Here is a 13,893-nt window from a genome sequence, read left to right on the forward strand (position 1 = left end):
ACTTGGCTTGCTCCTACTATAGATCCTATTCTGGGGAGAAACTTCCATTATCAGTGTTATTTCTCTGTAAACCCACTGGTTAGTTCTTTGGTTTTCAATTTACTACTTTATTTGATTAGATGAATTAGGTGAGTAGTAGAGATATCCTCTGGGTTAGTATAGTGGAAAGAATCTTCCTGTTCTTTGGGAGCCCAGAGCTTGTTTTCTTATTAATATATTGATAGCTTATCATATTGTGACACAAGTAGAAAATGAAAGTGTTTCTCCCATGTGATGAGGTCAGCAGAAGAGGCTGTTTGCAGCCAGAGGCGACCACTGAGGCTGAGGAATCAGCGTTTCAGTGCACCAGTGGGAAGCTCTGGGTTGGAACATGGCTGGGGCCTTGCACCAAAGCCAAGGGTTTGCTGGCCCAGCATGTATCACAGAGGACCTGTTTTATGGCCAGGCCAGACTCCTGTTTGTGCTGTGATGAGACACAAAGATATCTTCCTCCTATAAAACCAACTCCAAGGGCATATTCTCCTTGTGCTCAACTTCTTGGTGTGGGCAGGTGGACTGCCTCTCCATTGCAGTTGGTAGCTGAGACCCCCATGGTGGATATTTTGAAGATAGAAAGGAGACTGGTACTGCTGCCTCTTCCAGTGCCCCCTCCAATCAATGGGGACTCTGATTAGGGTCTGGCTTTGGTGACTGGCCTGCAGTCCTTTGGTTGTCTCTGCCTTCAGGGCTGGCTGACGTTGGGGTTTCTGTTGTTCTGAGGGGCTGTGTGATGCAGTGGTCTTTTGGAGTGTTCATTTATTTCGTTATTTCCTTAAATATGAATTAAGTACTGACTATGTGCCAGGGCCTAAGGACACAGGAGACATATATTCCAGGAAGGCCAGAAGTTTTGTACTGATTTGGTGCCCAAGACAGAGTGGAGATGGATTGTCATGTATGTTATTATGACATAAAGTCATGTAGTGTTTTGTAGCATATCTGTAGTATGTGTCTCTCAGAGTAGAAAGAGAAGCATGGTCTACCCTGTCCCTCTTCAGTGGATGGCTGTCACTCCCCTACCTGCCAGCCAGCTCAGGACTTCACCAGTTTGTGATTGGTGACCAGGCACTGTCACTGAAAGTTGCCGCAGACACTGTCTTTCTTCAGTAATAAAGACTGGTGTGGGTATTGTTCACATTTTTTGAGCTAAAGAGCGCTTTCCTCATTGGATCTCTAGCTTTAGAGTCATGCTACAGCTAAGTCTTAATCCCCATCTTGCCTGGTGGGGTAGGCTCAGGATCTGGGGGAAGTTGTTTTTTTTTCCTTTCTATCTACTTTGTTCTTTCTTTGTAACAGGGACTGTAGTTTACAGATCTTTATTCTCTCTTTGAACTGATAGACACAGACAACAGAGTAAGTAGGTTCTCAAACGACTGATTGATGCACTTGGTTACAAGAATGCTTTTTCATGGGAAACTTGGTAGACCTATAAAGCATTATTTAATTGAGATTTCATTATGGGAGAGCTTGCCCTTTTTTTAAATACTAACTATAATTAACTTTTCCTGTTTTCTGAGATTGAACTTGAATTAAATGCTTAAAGGGGCTCTGGAAGAAGAGAGTAAAAGGAAGTTTTCACATGTATAGGGTGTTGCGGAATGAGATGAAATATAAATATTCATACCATAGGCTTTAATTTGTTTTTATAAATTTCACCATCAACTGAAGAGTTGCCTATTTCTACTGTTCTGCTTTTTGAATTTTATTGAAAAGAAACCAAATCCTGATAAACTTCAGTTGAAAATAAAGCAAAGTTTACTAAATTGTCATCAAGTAACTGTCAGGAAATTAGAAGAAACGTAGATTTTATTAATTGGAGTTAGACAAATATCTTAATTATACTATTTCATTATGAACATTGGTGCTAAAAATATGTGTGTTGGCCTTGACTTGGAAATGTTCAGTCTGACCAAAGGAGAATAGATATGGAACAGGAATTCAGAAGTCTAGAAATCTATAGAAGCGAAAGGCTTTTACCCAAAACTACAGGCTAGGGCTGGAGAGCGGCCTTCCGATTCTACCAGGCTCTGCCAGGAGACCACGGCCGGGGCAGGGTTGGGGGGTGGCTCTTGGGAGATAGGTGGTGGTGCTCCGCTGGAGGACTGCCCTTTGGTCTCCTCTCTCTTGGCTCTGACTGGTAAAGGAGAGGCTGGGGCTGGCCCTGGCCCAAAGGAACGGAGCCCTGACCTTAGAGCCTGGACTCAACTTTGGTTCATCTTTGAAGTTTTGCTTGTTGTCATAGGCTGAGGGTGGGATTTTTTCCTGTTTTTTAAATGTATAGTCCCCTGCAAGCTGAATGTTCCTTACCTGCCATCTGTTATCTTTGACTTTGGTTCTTGCCCTGTGAAGATTGAAACCACATTGAGACAGTTTCCTTCAGTATTGGGTGGCCAAGAAGAAAAGGTGAAAACAAGTTTCCTGATGAAATCTATCAGAGTGCTCCCGAGTACTCCGAAACACTTTGGTGCAGCCATTAGAAAGTGCTGTCCCCAGAGGCTCACGAGGCAAGTGGTACCCAGCCGACTAGACCACACTCACCCCGTTTCCATCCTGGCAAGATGATTGTATGAATGTTGTCAAAATGTTTGCAGAGTTTTAGAAGGAGATTTTTCGAAACAGGTCAAGTGAACTTTGAGACCACAGGACCCCTTTAGGAGCTTTTTGGCCTCTTGGTACTTATTTCCCTCTCTGCACTGAAAGAATGAATAGCTTGGACGGTTGGTGTGAGAGGAAGGACAGTTACCTCTCCTTCTTTCCCCTCCTCAGCTGCTGTCCACTTTGGTTCATCGATGCTAGAAACTTCCAAAACGACATTGATTTTCTTGTTTGTCAAATTAGTGGTTATAAGGAGCAAGCTCCGTGACAAGTAGGAAAATTGCATCTTCATGCGCTCAGAACCGGGCTGGGCTCATAGCAGGCGCTTGGTAAATACTGGCTGGCTGTGAGAGCAGATTTGTGGAGGGGTGAATGGGTGCGTGTGTCTTCTGACATATTTGGTCCCAAGTAGAGAAATTTAAAATGAAATCTAGGAAATGGAAATTGTGACTGTGTTTTTTCCCCAAATTCTTGGGTCTCTAAGAATAGTGTTTGATTTTATGCAGTAAAAGAGAAATTCTGCAAGAAGTAATTGTTACATGGAGTTGATTTACTGTAATACTTTCTGAAAATACAAATTCTTAGTTCTTCTGAGTTTTGGGTAACAGCTGAAGAAAGCTAGTTGAGAATCAGGAATGCCCTTTATAGTAGAAATGTACTGAGTTCCCCTCTCGCCTTAAGTTGTCTGAACTCAGAGTTGAGCCTACTTCATGGGCTTTGTGAAGAATTTATGTTTCAGTTTGAATTTCAGTTAAATTTAAGTTTGTTTTGTTTACTCAAGTAAAGCAAATAGGACAAAAGCAGCAGCTAAAATACAAGCACTTTCAAAAGGTGAGAAATGTCGACTGTGGAGGCTGCACATGGGAACTTCTGAAACACGCAGGACAGGATCTTTGTGGTTACACTTGTTTGGTTTAATTTGTGTTTTTATACGGATATTTCAGCAGACAAGGGTCAGTTGTGTCGAGCATTGATTTGTTTGTAACCTGGAATTTTAGAGCTGAAAGGCATAGTGTGATTTGCCATGTTCAAGACACTCTTCTTACAGGTGAGATCCAAATCCATAGAGGAGATGTAAGTTAGCCACTGTGGACGGGTCGGAGCCATAGTCACCATGTGAGGCTGGAAGAGAGAACTGAGCCATGATTTTTTAAACGGAAACTGTCCCTGAGAGGTCTTCCCTTGGGGCACGCTTTCCTCCCAGTTTCCAAATACCAAACCTACCGAGACACCAGAAAAGTAGAGTGAACAGTAGGCAGCAGATGAAATGTTATAACTTTGTGAAAGAGCAAAGGCAGGTCGACTAGAAAAGCCAGGCTCTTCACGATTAGTCTCTGTTCTTCTGGTGGGGGCCACAGGTGAGCAGCAGGATATCACTGGGGATTCCCGAATCCACTCCTGTGGTGGTGGGAGCTGAGGGGTCCACAGGGCACCTGGCCCAGGTCTGTTGCCTGCAGGGGAACCCTGACTCGAGTGGGCGGTTGCAGGCCCTTGCTGACGCATAGGCGGGGATTCCTCCTTCCCATTCTTGCCTTTATCTATTATATGTTTTATTTTATTTTACTTTAATTTTAAAAAACTTAATTATGGAAAACTTCAAACGTGTAATATGAGAGAGGATAATGTAACGACCCCCATATATGCATCTGTCGCCTGGTTGGGAGTAACCAACATTTGGCCAGTCGTTTTTCACCTAGGCCTCTTTCCTGGCACTACCCCTTGCCTCACTAGATTACTTTAAAGCAGATCTCAGACATTATATCATTTCTTTGTCAATATTTCTACTGTGCACTTTGAACTAATGGAAACTTAGTTTACATCTGATGTGGGAATCTGAAAGAAACTAATTTACTTTTAAAGTAATTAAGGAGTAAACTGAATGAGCTCCCCTTTGTTAGTGATTCTGGAAGGTTTTGTTTTCCAAATGATTTTTTTTAATGTGTTGGTGCCCCTGTCAGGATAGGGGGAATTAGGGGAGGAGTGCAGCTGAGGGGAAGGTGGCAAAGCCTGGGCTCTTCGATGGCGTTTAGGAGGAGGGGGCAGATGGAGCTGTTGAGAGGGGCTTCATTAGTCTTCTGCCTTCGGTGCATAGCTATTTGAGCAAGTTGCTCTGTTCGTAATCCTAACTGTGAACCCTGAGCATGAGCCTTTAATTTATAACTGAAATGAGAGTTTCAAAGAAAATAGCACTTTTTGCTTCAGTACGTCAAAGTGAACATTTCTGAGGCCCTTCCTTTTATATGTGATCGCATGCCAACAGCTGATGTCGCCTCTTTTTGTTTCAGATGGGAATGACTGGTAACACAAGTCCATTTGGACAACCCTTTAGTCAAACTGGAGGGCAGCAGATGGGAGCCCCTGGAGTGAACCCCCAGTTACCCAGCAAACAGAGCATGGTCAATAGTTTGCCTCCCTTCTCTACAGACATCAAGAATGCTTCAGTCACCAACGTGCCAAACATGGTAAGTGGCCCTTGGCTCTCAGGCTGTGTGGGTCTCCATTGGGTGCCTTGGTGTGTGGATTCTGTCGTGCTGACAGTCACAATCTACAACTAAAAGTATGTCATGGGTGATAGGAGCATAACCTGTATTTCTTCTGAGTAGCTCTCTCAGCGAGTTTAACTTCCTGGGATGTGGTGCCAAGAGGATGGCTAGGGAGACGGGATTCAGCCAGTCGTACCCACCTGTTCCGCACCCCCACAGCTCCTGTATGGAGGGAGAGGCTTCATCTCTGTCAATCACTTTACCTTTCTCTTCACATTCACCCTCTTGATTCAGGAGTAGAGCCAAGAAAAATCAGAGAGACGGGCTTTTCTCACACCTGCTGTCTGGTAGTGCTTGAACCTGTCAGTAGAAGCCCATCTGTCTGTGTTACAGTCAAACGAAGGATGTTCGTCCTTGGAGGACTGGACTGTGTCTGTGAGACGTGGGTGTCGTGTCTGACCTGAGAGTTTCACGTGTCTTCATTCTCCCTGAGATTTCCCACCCAACAAATAGAAACTATCCTTGGAACCTCTCAACCCAGCTAACCAAGATATTAACGGAAAATAGCTCCCTTTGTGCCACAAAATAGAATCTCTTTTAATTCCAAACACTAAGCGGGAAGTGTGTTCTTTTGTCAGACCTCACTGTGCGCACAAGCTGCTGAATATCTGACGTGCCTCTGGTGGTCAGTCAAGGCGGGGAATAACCAACCCTCTTCTTCCCTCAGCTTGTTGCTGGGAACCTGCCCTTCCGAGCTTGCCATCCACATAGTTGTGCAGCAGCGATTTGGGAGGGCTCAGAAGAAAGTGAGGGAATTCTGTTCAGAAAAATTTGTTTTTTGTCTTTTGATTTATGGAACTTTATTTTGAAGTATTTGTTGTAAAAATACAACAGAGAATTCCTATATATCCATCACCCAGCTTCCCCTGATGTTAACATCTATGTAATCTTGGTCCATTTATCAAAACTAAGAAATTGACATTGCTTACAGTACATAGAAGGTTTGAGACTCTTGGAAGCAGAGAGAGTTGGATCTCTGTCTCTCTATTTTTGATAAAATCAGAAAACGGGGTAATAGCAAGGTGTTGTCAGTGCTATGTCTGTTTGCTACATTCTTCCTTCTTTAAAAAAAAAAAAAGGGAAGGGGGCATAAGTAATAAAATCTATTCTCAAACTACTTAAAGTTGTTACTACTTCTTTATTTCTTTTTCTGATCATTTCCCTGTAGCTTTCCTAGATCTGCTTCTCTCCTTCTAGTAACTTTTTGTTGCCAGGATTGTCCTGTTCCCAGGCATACAGATCCAGAACCTAAAACAAGGCCCCCTCACTGCTCCCTTCGCCCGGCCCATCCAGGTTCTGGGGGCAGCAGGCAGGGACCCAGCACCCGTGTTCTTCCAGGTCTCGCCTGCTTTTCGTTTTCCAGTCCTCACTGGGAGGACAGTAGCATGGACTCCAGTGCTGGCAATCATCACCTGAGCTTGCTCAGTGACCTGGAGCACGTTTTGGCTTCAGGGTAAGAGCGTTTGATTTTTCACAGACGTCCTGTGCTTTGTAGTCTGGGAAACCCTGACATAACATTTTCCTCCCTTTTCTCTTTTCACATCTTCTCCAGCCCCACTTCCCCATCCTCTTTCCTTTACCTATAACTTAGTGTCAGAATCCCTTCTCTCCACGTTCCCCTGCCTGCCTCTGCTGCTCCAGGGGACTGAGTTCCTGGGAGTGGTATGCTTGTCAAGGGCAGGTTGAGACTGGACTGGAAAGAGGCTTCTGGTTCCCTTCACCTGTACCAGGGCTGGTGGACTGCCCTTCAGTCTGGAACAGGGCTTCTCTCTCCCTCAGCACAGTTGATGTTTGGGCTGGATCATTCTCTGATGTGGGGGCTGTCTTGTGTGTTGTGGGATGTTTGTAAACATCCCTGGCCTCCACCCACTAGAGCTCATAGCGCTCTCCTCCTCTTCCTCCTCCGTCCCCCGCAGCTGCCCCCGGTTGAGAACCCCCACTCTGGGGAATGGTTAGAGGCAGCAGTAGAGGTAGTATCTTGTCCTTGTGTCTGTCTTCATGACGTCTAATAGAAATTAAACCAATTCTCTCCTCTCTCTCTCCCTCAAACTTTTCACGATATCACAGTAAACGGAGGCAGTGTTTTGGTCTATGGGAGCTGCGCTACCTGCCTAGCCACCACTTCCCTACACGGGCACGTGTGGACTTTGTGAGAGATGTGCGTCTGGTGCCTTTGGAGGGCAAACTTTGAGTGACGTCCTCGGACATTTGCCTGGAGGGCACAGGGCAGGCTCTACAGCATGTGTGTCTGTGAGGCAGAATGACCCAGTCACAGCTTTAATGCTGTTGAGGTGGGAACGAGAGGGGACTGGCAGAGAAGAGGGACAGCCAGCACACAAAGTTTGGCTGACCTCTTTCTAACCGCTTTCATGCCCTGTAGTTTTTTGGGTTTTTTTTTTTAAAGATTGGCACCTGAGCCAGTATCTATTACCTATCTTCTTTTCTTTTTTTCTTCTTCTTCTTCTCCCCAAAGCCCCCCCTACATAGTTGTACATTCTAGTTGTACGTCCTTCTGGTTGTGCTGTGTGGTAACGCCGCCTCAGCATGGCTTGATGAGTGGTACCATGTCCACACCCAGGATCTGAACCAGTGAAACCCTGGGCCGCTGAAGCAGAGCACGCAAGCTTAACCATGCAGCCACAGGGCCAGCCTACGCGCCCTGTGTTTTATCTTATTCTTGCAACACCCTCCTGAAAAACGTCATTACACATCCCATTTCACAGATGAGGAAGTTGAGGGTCTGAGGGATTTAGATTTATTCAAGACTTCCTGTGAGCAAAGCCTAGAACTCTTTTTTTGTTATGCCTGATGTCATGTTTTAGCAGCCTCAGTCTGCTGGGGGTGCTTCATCAGCCTGCGCTTACACCGCTTATTTGCAATTCCTCAAGCATGTTTTGTGGTCGTCCTTGAATTTTCTAAATTATATCTGGCCCCTTGGAATCTGTAGATTTTTGCACAGTGAGGGAAAGCAGTTACCAAAAATCTAAGTGTCTTTAATGAAAAAGAGAAAAATATGAAGCCTTGATCTTATTTACAGTTTTTGTCATGCTTTGAGGCATAATCTTTTGAAGCCCAACTAAATTTGGTGTGCCAAACAGTTCGGCTCAGGACTCTGATGTCCAGTCACCTGGTACCCTGGTTGAACTCTTCATGAAATGATTTAAGGCACTAGTCATTGGCCAAGGGGCTCTGCTTTTCTTTTCTCCTAGTTTCTAGAGGATCCCAACATCACTGGGCAGTGTTGAGAAAGGGAGAGGTTGTCACCATCACTTTAATTTGCCACGTTTGTTGAACACCTTCTCTGGGCCAAGGTATACCTAGAATGCAGGGTGAGTGATGTGGACCTCACTCCTCTTTCATGAAATTGGAGGGAGATAGTGATGGAAAGCAATTAGAAAACACAAACTGCCCGAGCAGGTCGAGTAGCATGCAGTGGTTGAGGTGGACACAGGGACCTTCTTAGATGGAGCCATCGGAGAAGGCCACACCAAGGAGGGAGGTTTGAGGACAAGATTGGAAGGATGAGCAGAAGCTCTGGAGAACCCAGAGCACTGGGAGAGCATTGGCTTATGTAGGAATTGGCAGAAGACCAGCAGGAAAAGGGACTCTTGAGTGAGGGAAGAGCAGTGTGCATGGATGTTAGGGGCTGAGCAGGAGCCAGCTCAGGGAGGACCTTGGGTGGCAGGAGGGCCATGGATGGCAGGGACCACTCCAATGGTCTAGGCTAGAGATGATGGCCTGAAGGTGGTTGATCACAGTGGGGTCAGGAGACTAGACGAGGTTTGCTGCTACAGTGGATGCATGGGGTCACCATGTGAGGTGACTTGGTAGGTGGCAGAACCATTTACAGAGCTGGGGGAGGAAAAGACTTGGAGAGGGGTGAGGAACGGGTGATGAAGGGGAGAGTATCAGTAATCCACCTAGACGTGTTCGTTTCGAGATGCTTGTGAGATGTCCAGGTCAGGGTGTCCGGCAGGTGGGTGGGTGCACTAGTAGGGTAGTCGCCGTCCATCTGAGAGCTGGTGGTAAACCTCCTGCAGTGAGGGCTGTGGAGTGAGTGAGATCACTTGGCAAGAGCCTGGGAAGAGAGATGAGGTAGAGGAGGAGCTGGCAAAGGGGACAACAAGAGAATGATGTCCCTGCAGCTGAGCAAGGAGGACATTTGAACAGGAGGAAATGGTGGCTGTGGAGATGGTGAGTAAGATGAGGGCAGAATTGCATCACAGGAATGTGCAGGTAAACCTGTGGGCTGGTCTTTTTTCTTTAAGTTGAGCAGTTCTGGAGACCTGCGAGTCGCCATGCTCTGTTGTCACCCCAACGCATTCCCTGCTGTTATCCTCTGGGATGTGCTGCGGGAGCTCCCAAAGATTCAGAGCCCTCATTGCAGAGAGTCATTGTTATGGGCGTGTGTATTCTCAGTATAATAGTCAAAAGCAAATACAACATTTTCCTAAATTTCCAGATGTATCTCATTGCAGCTCTGTCTTTGGCCATTTTATTTGTAATTTCTTAACTTTCTACAGATTTTGGAGTTTGTTAGAAATTTCACTATAGTATTAGTTGTATTTCATGATTCTAAGATCCACCTTTTTTTTTCGCACTGCAACATCTCTGAAATTAGGATGTGTTTTAGAAGAATCAAATTTTAGATCTAATAAAATACAGTATATGTACTACTTTACTTATTCATAACTTGAAATGAGTGACATAATTTAAATATATATATTCACTGTGCAGTTTTCCAAGACGGCTTACATGGTTGTGAGAATTTTTAAATTATTTAAATTTTACTGACAGAGGAACAGGAGCAGGTTTTGGTGGAGGCAGAGACTGGGTCATCTTTCTGTGGACTGGGATTGAAGTCTGCATGGGCCATCTTGAAGGAGGGGTGTGCACGGAGTACATGGGCAGGGAGAGAAGTTGTTCCAGGGCAGTCCTCATGACTCTGTCCTTCTCGCTTAAGCTTTGGATTGGCCTTTCTTCCATTTTCACCTGAAAAAGTCATAACACACAGAGTGAGGGAGCGTTTGCAGGAAGAAGGGCAACTCAGATGTCAGCTGAGACTGGATTTGTCAATTAGGTCATTGCTGACCTTCACGTCAGGTCTGGGATTGTTTTTAAAGGAGCGTTGTTTAGAAGTGGGACACATCTTGGGCTTATCTAATCTGAGAAAAGTTTGGTGACCAAAGAGGCCTCTTATCAGGTTCTCCCATGGTGTGTCCTGTGGGGGGCTCCCAGCTGTGGACTCCTGCAAGGGTTGTTTCTAATAGAAAGTTCGTGTATGATTTTTTTTTTTTTTTTTTTTTTGAGAAAACTAAGAACTACATCTGGAGACTTCACCATTCTTAAAGTTGTGAGCAGTGGATTCATCAGGAGTGCTGCTTATTTGCAATTGCTCATGAGAGTAGTGTTAGGGTTTGTTTCGGTCATTGTCAGAGAATTTTGAAATGGAAGCTTTGAATAAGGCTCCCAGGCAGCGGCTGAGGCAGATCTCTAAATGGAAGGGAAGTATGGCTGGTTGAGGACTGTTCTTGCAGGGGAGGGTTGTAGAGTTGTCTTCTCTGTCCTAGAGTGATAGCCAGGACAGTGCTGTTGGCAGCCTATGGGTGGTGGGCCATTGGCTGGGGCCCTTATAGGACTAGTTGTCTTTTTTTTTTTTAAGATTGGCCCTGAGCTAACATCTGTTGCCAATTTTTTTCCTTCTTCTCCTTCTCCCCAAAGCACCCCCCCCCGACAGTTGTACATTCTAGTTGTAGGTCCTTCTGGTTGTGCTATGTGGGACGCCGCCTCAGCGTGGCCTGATGAGCAGTGCCATGCCCACGCCCAGGATCTGAACTGACGAAAACCTGGGCTGCCGAAGTGGAGTGCACAAACTTAACCACTTGGCAGCCGGGCTGGCCCCCTAGCTGTGTGTCTTGAAGTTAGTTCTGTCCGCATCAGTCACTGGTTCCCCCCCAATCCCCGCTGTCCTCCTGGTTCAGAATCTGTTAGAGGAAGGATGAGGAATCTGTTTTTCTGGTCACTGTTATTTGTGAAAATTCAGGTTTTTTCCTTCTCTGTTTTCCAGTGTATGCCACCTGATTCCCTCTAAGGCAATTCAGGATCATTGCCAAATAAATGGGTTTATCGTTCTTTCTAGTATACTGGCATGTGCAGTTTTAAACAAGCTCCCCCAGTGATAAAGTTTTTAAGAGCCAGTGTCCACTGCGGTGTCAGTGACCTAGTGCCCAGCTGTCCCACTATGGAGTGGGCTTACTTTGTTGGTCTTTGTGTCCACTTCAGTACTGCAGAAGGCTTCCCTATCCCCACCCTGCCTCAGTGTGTCTTTTTCTCTCATAATTTTCTGTCCCCTGTATCCAGTTTCTCCACTCAGGGATCAGGATTTGAACTGACTGAGCAGAGTTAAGCCTCATGAACCAAGAGGTTCGCTGCAGAGATGTTCACGTTCCCATAGCATTGTACACTGGCTCCTTGTACTTCACAAGCGGGCATTTAAGATCACTGGTTGTCTGCTACTTCCTCCACCCCAGGACTAGTGAGAGCACTTCTGTCGTTCTGACAGGAACGAGTTCATGTCAACTCTTCACCACCAGAGCAGTGTCTGTAGGAAATCACTCCGTGGCTATGAATTGTGCCTCAGTAATTGAATTGGAAAACATGGGAAAGGATTAGGAAGTGAGTGTTTGTCCATAATTGTTAGTAATCAGGGTGTTGGTGTATTTTTAGGAGTTTACATCTGTTACTCTTATCTTACTGCCTCCACCTGTATCTTGAGGATCTCTGAGAAAATTTGTATTAGTCTTTTAGTCTAAAATTCTTATTAGTAGCTGTATAAATCCTTTCTACTGTTTAAACTCATCCTCTTTTGTTTTGGTAATAAATATCAGCTGGGAAACATAGCCTTAGCAGAAAATATGATATGTTGCAAATATCAGGAAACTGTAAATTGAGAAAAATTAACAAAGTCGTTTGATATCAGGCATCACCATAGGTATTGCAAGTACTCAATCAAGGTCATTCAAGTTTCTTTCCATTATGGGTTTCCATTAACCAACAGTATCTTTTCTAGTATCTGATTGGTATAGCCCTTTCTTCCGTGAAACCGTCTAGGTGGAAGCGTCAGTTATCTCCAGAGACATTCCGCTCCTTCACTTCATTTAAAGTAGAGACCAGGTAGGAAGGTTCTTCATGTGTCAACAAGTTGTGCCATATACCTACTAACAACTAGCCACCGAAAACCAATGTGTCAGTCAAATGATTAATTTGCCAAGTTATCAAAAACTTACTGTAATAGGGGCCAGCCCCATGGCCGAGTGGTTAGGTTCATGCGCTCTGCTTCAACGGCCCAGGGTTTCGTCAGTTCGGATCCTCGGCACGAACATCGCACCACTTGTTGGGCCATGCTCAGGCAGCGTCCCACATGCCACAACTAGAAGGACCCACAACTAAAATACACAACTATGTGCTTGGGGGATTTGGGGAGGGAAAAAAGAAAAAGAAAAAATTTACTGTAATAAATATTCTTGAAGAATATGTTTATATATATTGACGATATTCAAGAAGAATATTCCTTAAAGTTCTTAGTAAATTGGTAATTCTTGTGAACTGGTCATTCGGTGAATGGGCCTGATGCTGTTCAAGACCCTTTAACTCAGTTGAGACCTGCTGGTCTGGTCACCCTGTCACCTTGGTTGTATCTTTGAGGGTGTCCTTGTGCAGGTAACCACTCACCCCACCTTGGGAGACTGACTCCGCATTTTAGAAGGAGTGACCTTGGGGCAGGGGAGAGAATAGAGGGTCTGTCCACTTGTCTGTCCTGGCTTTCTTTGCCGTATGGCTCGCCCATTGAATTAGCCATTTGTTTTCTGCCGTAAAATCACAGTGTTTCTGATTTGGAAGATTGCTTAGAAATCATGGACAGCATGCTTATTTTAAGTTGTTTTCGTATTGACTTTAAATCTTATATTGTAAGATAATCTTATTTTTTTTTAAATCAATAAACACCAAGGAAAAAGAAGAAAACACATGAAACATGATTCAGTCTATCTAAACAGTTATGTTCTGTTTCTTACCAGTTGATCTGTATCATCTCAAAGGTGATTATCACTTCTTCCCAGTTTGATAGCTGTGTGCATTTAATGGGCATTTTCTTTATTTTATGACGTCAAAGCTTTGTGTACCCAGCTGTTCTAGGGTCCTTCTGGGAGAATCAAAACAAGCAAATATTGCAGAGCAATCCACTGTCCCACCTGATGTTCACTTTGGTGTTATTTTCTGACTTCAATTGGAGACTGGGGACAAGTAAAGTTTCCAGGTGGACCAAGGGAAGGATGTCAGAGGGGTGTGGGTCTAGACCCCATCGGTGATGTGGAAGGTTTGGACCAGGTTGATCTAAAGGGCCATCTCCCAGAATCCCTGCCCGGTGTGGATGTGGAGCAGTGGTTGTGTGGCGGGAAGAAGCACCTTCATCCTCCATTCTGTCTTGGTCAGTTTCTGCTTCTTACTGTTTGTACCACAGAGTCCTTTGCAGACATCATAACCTATGCTTGGACACTTAATGGAAAATAACTTATTTTTCTAGGAAGAATGCCAGGATAAACTTGAGTATACGTATTCCCTGTGCAAATCTGTGATTATATCCTTAGGCTAGAAATACAGGGCATGTAGAAAAATGCAGTTGGTGCTGATTACTCAAATCTATGTAACAATAACAATC

The 13,893-nt window shown here is 44.8% G+C and overlaps 1 protein-coding gene across 2 annotated transcripts in view; it reads left to right on the forward strand.

The window, feature by feature from the left end:
* The window catches only part of CREBBP (CREB binding protein), a 131,050-nt gene that overhangs the window by 49,250 nt on the left and 67,907 nt on the right, over positions 1-13,893 (forward strand). For both annotated transcript variants that reach the window (XM_023616421.2, XM_023616423.2), the window contains exon 3: positions 4,920-5,096. In XM_023616421.2, coding sequence (XP_023472189.2) covers positions 4,920-5,096 — 177 coding nt within the window. The remainder of the gene's footprint in view (positions 1-4,919; positions 5,097-13,893) is intronic.

The sequence above is a fragment of the Equus caballus genome, chromosome 13 (genome assembly GCF_041296265.1).
Source record: "Equus caballus isolate H_3958 breed thoroughbred chromosome 13, TB-T2T, whole genome shotgun sequence".
In the NCBI taxonomy this organism is placed as follows: domain Eukaryota; kingdom Metazoa; phylum Chordata; class Mammalia; order Perissodactyla; family Equidae; genus Equus; species Equus caballus.